The sequence below is a fragment of the Phyllostomus discolor genome, chromosome 14 (genome assembly GCF_004126475.2).
Source record: "Phyllostomus discolor isolate MPI-MPIP mPhyDis1 chromosome 14, mPhyDis1.pri.v3, whole genome shotgun sequence".
In the NCBI taxonomy this organism is placed as follows: Eukaryota; Metazoa; Chordata; class Mammalia; order Chiroptera; family Phyllostomidae; genus Phyllostomus; species Phyllostomus discolor.
In genome coordinates this window covers 1,045,050-1,052,289 of record NC_040916.2, presented here as the reverse complement: position 1 = coordinate 1,052,289, position 7,240 = coordinate 1,045,050, and the positions used below count along the sequence as shown (strand labels likewise).

Genomic DNA, 7,240 nt, shown 5'->3' with positions numbered 1-7,240 from the left:
ACAGTCAGAGGAACAAAATGAAATAAAAAAAACATACTTAAGAATATAGCTTAAGGGAACTTGGACACAGAATGAAACATAACAATTTTCACATCATAGGGATGCCAGAAGGGGAAACAGGGATAGAAAATGTGTTTGAAAAAATGATAGAAAACTTCCTTACACTGGTGGAGGAAAAAGTCAGTCAAGACCAGGAAGCACAATGAATCCAATCAAGATGAATCCAAAGTCCCATTCCAAAGTATATCATAATTAAAATGGCAACATTTAAAACATGAAGAATGAATCTTAAAAGCAACAATGGAGAAACAGCTAGTCACATGCAAGGAGGCTACAATAAAGCTATCAGCAGATCTCTCAACATAAACATTACAAATCAGAAGGGATTAGCACAAAATGTTCCAAGGAATGAAAAGCAAGGACCTGCAACCAAGACTACTCTATCCAGCAATGATCTCATTTAAAATGAAAGGTGAAATAAAGACCTTCCCATATATTTTCTAAAAAAAGATAATGGAGAATATCTCCACCACACTAGCAATACAAGAATGTTAAAAGGACTGTTTTAAGAAGAAGTAGTGAGAGGAACAGATAAATTGGTAAAAAAATAGCAATGAATAAGTACCTCTTAATAATAATCTTAAACGTAAATGGATTAAATGCTCCAGTAAAAAGACATAGGGTAGCTGAATGGATTAGAAACCATCACCCACATATATGCTATCTTTAAGAGATCTACCACAGAACAAAAGATTTACATAAGTTGACGATATAGGAATGAAAAATATAGCATGTAAATGGACCTAAAAAAAGCTGGGGTAGCAATATTTATATCAGACAAAATACTCTTTTGAAGAGGGAGCAGTCCAACTAGAGGCTATAATCTTATAAACATATATGCACCCAATATTAAAGCACCTAAATATGTAAAGAAAAGCTTGGAGGACTTTAAGAGAAAGATAAACCCCACTCCAGTCATTGTAGGGGATTTTAACACCCCACTGTCAAAAATGGATAGATGGTCCAGACAAAAAATGGCCAAGGACATAATAGCATTAAACAACATTCTCAATCAAATATACTTAATTGATTTTTAGAGAATATTTCACCCCAGACGAGCAAATTTTACATTCTTTTCAAGTCCACATGGATTATTTTCAATGAAAGATGACATGGTAGGACACAAAACAAGCCTTAATAAATTTTTAAAAAATCATATCAAGAATGTTCTCAAATCACAATGGCTTGAAATTAGAAATAAACCTCAAGGAAAAAAACTCAAAAACATTCAAATGAGGCTCAAAACATTCAGTCTCATACATGAAGGTGAATAACATGTTATTAATTAATGGATGGGTTAACAATGAGATCAAGGGAAAAATCAAAATGTTCCTAGAGACAAGAAGAAATGAATACACAACAGCCCAAAACCTATGGGACACAGAGAAAGCAGTCCTGAGAGAAGAGCTCATAGCATTACATGTCTACTTAAAGAAGACAGGAAAAAATTCAAATAAACTACCTAACCCTTATCTAAAGAACCAGAAAAACAACAACAACAACAAAACCTGTAGTGAATAGAAGGAAGGAAATAATCATGATTTGAGCAGATATATGACATAGAGACAAAAAAAAAAAAGACGAATTCAAAGGTCCATGAATCCAGGAGGTGGTTCTTTAGAATGTAAACACTGACAAACCTTTAACCAGCCTCATCAAGAAAACAGAGATGGCAGTGAGGTATGAAGAAGTGGATTCCACTTCCCCTACACAAGGGAGAAAAATCTAGCCAATCTACGAAGGAACAGAGCAAACAGCCAACCATACAACAGCATATATGAAGATAGGAGACCAAAAACTGTAGTGAACATTGAAAAACCAGATGGTAAAGATAGTGCTTCAGGACAATGAGGTCCCTGGGACTAGCTCGGGGACCGGGCAGCTGCAGCCCCAGGCCTGGCACTCACTGGGTTTGCCATAGGGTTCTTGGGAGAGAGCTAGGTCAACAGCTCCCTCCCCCAGACAAACAAGGTTTGAGCAGCACCAGGAGAGACCTGGTTGCTTGAAGTTGCAGAGAGGGGAATAAAAACTAGGTGGCAAACACACAGGGGCCATGAGCACCCACAGAGTCTGTGGATGCCAGCTGGGGAGAGTTGAGAGTTGGGCCATGATGGACCCTGAAACAGATAGTCCCTGGTCTGTTTGGAGAATCGGGCAGTGTGAGAGACCAGGCCTCTGAATGGAGTGGCAAGCTTGAGTAGGAGGAATTTCTCAAAAAGAAAAAATGAAAAAAGAGACACTGGGGAATACTCCTGCAGCAGCCACTCCAGGTTCCTCCCCATCCAGCCAGGCAGTGCTCCCAAGGTGGAGTGGAAGGCGCTGCACACCCCCATAGCCCTGGGAAGATTGCACACTAACCTGAGAGAATGGAGGCAGCCTGGCCAAGTGTGTATGCCCACGACCAGGGGAGGGTGTGCTTGTGGAAGCCCCCAAGCCCACACTCCCCACACCTGTAACCCCAGGGGGAGAGTGCACTCTGAGGAAGGCCTGGATCCCACACCCAAAGCCATGGGGAGAGGCACCCAGCTAGCCCTGGAGAGAGTGTGTGCCCTAGGCTGACTGAGTGTGGATCAGGAAGGGAGGAAAGCAAAACCAATCACCCTTCAGCCTGCTGCAGCCAACAAGACCAGCAAAACTGGTTTGGCCAATTTGAAATCAGCAAGAGGCTTTTTGTGTTTTTTTGTTTTGTTTTGTTTTGTTTTTAATTTGCACAAGTGAGACAAAAAAAAAAACAAAAAACCCTGGAACTGTGAAAAGACCAGAGATGGACCCAAGGCGGGGAGTCCGGGGAGGGGGGACATCCCAACAGCTGAGACAGTGAGACAAATTTCACTTTGTTACTACAGAGAACCTGCAAGTTATTGAATATTTGTATTATTATTTTTTCATTATTCTTATATCTTTATTTTATTAGTATTTTTGGATTCCTCTTCCTTCTGTTTAGTCTTCTTTGCTTGACTGGTTAAATTGTATCATCTGACAGGTTTCCCTTTTTCTTCTTTCATACTGTATTTCTAATTCACTGTCCTTCACTTCACTTGTGTTCCACTAGCACACTACTCAAGATCCTATACTCCCTATTCTTATATTCCAGATGACATAGATTCTGTCATACAATTATTTTTCCATTATTATTTTAAATAATAGCTGTTATAAAATTGTAAATACTACACAATACCCCTCCCAGACCTTAGCCCACTTCATGGTTCTCTGAACTCTATTGTAGTGGGTAACTCTATTCTCTCACACACTACACCTATCCTTTATTTTCACCTTACCTCAGAATATGACCTCCACAAACTCACTGCTTTCCAGATGGAACTCAAAATCCTTCCCTTCCCAACAAAAGTTTTATGTTCTCTCCACCTTTACTAAAAAGTGGCTAGTTGGGTGGAATATCATGGTTAACACTATACCAAACACTATACCAAAGGATATCCTATCTCTTCTCTACTGGCTGCTACTCTAAATACCATAGAATACATTCTTGCTGCCTTACACCATTTTGCCTGCCCCCTCCATCTGAGCACAAAAGAGTAAGTGGAAGCTGTGAACACAAGGATGCTTGGAAGAGGAAGCCCAACAACAAAGAAAACACCAACAGATAGCATCAGAAGAAAGTGAACCACAGAGGGGAAGTAACACTAACCTCAATCCAGGACCTATCTGGAAATACAACTAAATAGTGGAGAAATTACCCAGAACAAACAACTGAACAAGAGCAAGAGAGAATCCTCAAAAACTTTTACACATGGAAGAAGCAGCTTCAATACAACATGCCCTCACCAGCACAACAAAATACAAGAGGTAGTGGACAGAGTGACCCTCAGTTAACCAGTGGAGGGAAGAAACCAACAAAGAAAGACCCAATAATGATCAAAACCCAAAGACATACACAGAGTCATTTTAAATGAGAGCCCAAGGCTAGTGAGCTCAGGAGACCAGACAAAGAAAAGGCACCACTGAATCTCACAGGTATTCCACCATAGAAATTCACATCATAAACCCAAGGAGTTGGAACAAATAAATTTAAGAAGCTGAGGCATAATGAGAAGAGTCTCACAAACAATGGAAGGGAAAACAAAGAAACAACCTCAAATGAAAGGAAAGGAGGAAGCCTTAGAAAGGATGCTAAATGAAATAGAGGCAACTCAACTATTAGATATTGAGTTTAAAGCAGTGGTTACCAGGAAGCTCAATGAGCTCACAGTGAATTACCAGAAACTACAAGAAAACTACAATGAACTCACTGAAAACTATATCAACATGAAAAAGGAAATAGAAACTATCAACAAGGGCCAAGAGAAAATGAAGAATACAATTTCTGAAATGAAGAACACAGTAAAAGGGATCAAAAGCAAGATAGAAGGAATAGACATTAGGACAATCTGGATCACTGAGCTGGAGTACAAAACTAGAAAGAACAACCAGAAAGAGCAAGAAAAGGAAAAGAGACAGCAGAAAGAATGAAGAGGGATTAAGAGAAATGCAGGATGATATGAAATGTAATAATATCCGTATAATAAGGATACCAGAAGGAGAAGAAGAGAAAGGGATAGAAAACTTCTTTCAAAAAAGTTATGATGGAAACTTTCCTAATGTGATAAAAAAAAGGACACACAAATCCAGGAGGAAGGAAACGAGAGTCCCAATCAGGATGCACCCAAAAAGGCCTTCAAGATACATCATAATCAAAATGGCAAAATTCCACAACAAGAGAGAGAATCTTAAAAGGACAGAGAAAGGGAGAAACAGCAAGTAACATACAAGGGAAGCCCCAATAAGGTTAGCAGCTGACTTCTCAATGGAAAACGCTCCAAGCCAGAACAGAATGGAAAGAAATATTCCAAATAAGCGAACCAGAGGCCTGCAACCAAGGAAGGCTACTTTACCCAGCAAGGGCAGATAGAAAGCCAAATAAGGAGCTTCCCAGACAAAAGAAGTCTAAAAAGAATACACCTCCACCAAATTAGCTCTGCAAGAGATGCTAAAGGACAGTTTAAGAAAGAAAGGACGAGAGGAAGACGAGAGAGAGAGGAGAGAGAAGGAAGAGTACGAGTAGAGAGAGAGAGGAACACAGGTACAAATATGGCAACAATAAGTACCTATCCATAATACACCTTAACGCCAAATGGATCAAATGCTCCACATCAAAGACATAGCATAACTGAATGGATAAGAAAACATGACCCACCCCTATGTGCCTACAAGAGACCCACTTCAACGACAAAGACTTACAGAAACTGAAAGTGAAGGGTTTGAAAACAAAATTTTCCAACCAAATGGACTGGAAAAAGAGCTGGGGTAGCAAAATACTCATATCAAATAAACAGACTTTAAAAAAAAAGGCCATAAAGAGAGACCCAGCTTTTTCACAACGGGTTTGCTGCCAGAATACAGGTGTCCAGAAAAGCACCAGTAAATCAAAGCCAAATGGGAAGGAAAAAACTCACATCAACATTGGGTTATTGGACATGTAGAATCTGGCAAGTCTACCACTACTGGCCATCTGATCTACAAATGTGTGGGATTGACAAAAGAACCATCAAAAAAATTGAGAAGGAGGCTGCAGAGATGGGAAGGGGCTCCTTCAAGTATGCTAGGTCTTGATAAACTGAAAGCTAAGCTAAACATGAGTGAGGTATCACCATTGATATCTCCCTGTGGAAATTTGAAAATGGCAAGTATTATGTGACCATCATTTGCCCCAGGACACAGAGACTTTATCAAGAACATGATTACAGGGACATCTCAGGATGACTGTGCTGCCCTGATTGTTGCTGCTGGTGTTGTGTGAGTTTGAAGCAGGTATCTCCAAGAATGGGCAGACCCATGAGCATGTCCTTCTGGCTTACACACGGGTGTGAAACAGCTGATTGTTGTGTGTGTTAACAAAATGGATTCCACTGAGCCACCCTACAGTCAGATGAGATAAGAGGAAATTGTTAAAGAAGAGTCAGCACCTACATTAAGAAGATTGGCTGGCTACAACCCTGACACCAGCATTTGTGCCAATTTCTGGTTGGAAAGGCGACAACATGCTGGAACCAAGTGCTAATATGCCTTGGTTCAGGGGATAGAAAGTCACCCAGAGAGGGCAGTGCCAGTGGAACCACACTGCTTGAAGCTCTGGATTGCATCCTGCCACCAAACTTGTCCAACTGAGAAGCCCTGCATCTGCCTCTCCAGGATGTCAACAAAATTGGTGGCACTGGTACTGTCCTTGTGGGCTGAGCAGAAACTGGTGTTCTCAAACCTGGCATGGTGGTCACCTTTGCTCCAGTCAATGTTACAACTGAAGTAAAGTCTTTTGAAATACACCATGAAGCTTTGAGTGAAGCTCTTCCTGGGGACAATGTGGGCTTCAATGTCAAGAATGTGTCCTTCAAAGATGTTTGTCGTGGCAATGTGGCTGGTGGTGACAGCAAAAATGACCCACCAATGGAAGCTGCTGGCTTCACAGCTCAGGTGATTATCCTCAACCATCCAGGCCGAATCAGTGCTGGATATGCACCTGTTCTGGATTGTCACACAGCTCATATTGCTTGCAAATTTGCTGAGCTAAAGGGAAAAGATTGATCGTCACTCTGGGAAAAAGCTGGAAGATGGCCCAAAGTTTTTGAAATCTGGTGATGCTGCCATTGTTGATATGGTTCCTGGCAAGCCCATGTATGTTGAGAGCTTCTTGGACTATCCTCCTCTGAGCTGCTTGCTGTTCATGATGTGAGGCAGGCAGTTGCTGTTGGTTGTCATCAAGCAGCAGTGGACAAGAAGGTGGCTGGAGCTGGCAAAGTCACCAAGTCTTCCCAGAAAGCTCAGAAGGCTAAATGAATGTTCCCCCAACACCTCCCACCCCAGTCTTAATCAGTGGTGGAAGAACGGTGGAAGAACGGTCTCAGAACTGTTTGTCTCAATTGGCCACTTAAGTTTAATAGTAAAGGATGGTTCATGATTACAATGCATTGTAAAACCTTCAGAAGGAAAGGAGAATGTTTTGTGGACCATTCGGGGTGTTTTTGTGTGTGGTGGCAGTTTTTAAGTTAAGTTATTAGTTTTTAAAATCAGTACTTTTTAATGGAAACAACTTGACCAAAATCTGTCACAGAATTTTGAGACCCATTAAAACAAAGTTTAATGAGAAACCTCTGTATTCTTTCAGTCAACACTGTAACTTTCTTTT

At 40.9% G+C, this 7,240-nt stretch overlaps 1 protein-coding gene across 1 annotated transcript; it reads left to right on the top strand.

Moving 5' to 3' along the window:
• Positions 1-6,268: 6,268 nt before the first annotated feature.
• LOC114511942 (elongation factor 1-alpha 1-like) lies at positions 6,269-6,741 on the top strand. The gene has a single exon (XM_036015254.1). It carries the CDS (start codon positions 6,322-6,324, stop codon positions 6,637-6,639), a length of 318 nt encoding a protein of 105 aa, XP_035871147.1. The 5' UTR covers positions 6,269-6,321; the 3' UTR covers positions 6,640-6,741.
• Positions 6,742-7,240: the final 499 nt, after the last annotated feature.

Coding starts and splice junctions, on each gene's coding strand:
- LOC114511942 (XM_036015254.1), top strand. CDS start 6,322: ATGGTGGTCACCTTTGCTCCAGTCAATGTTACAACTGAAGTAAAGTCT.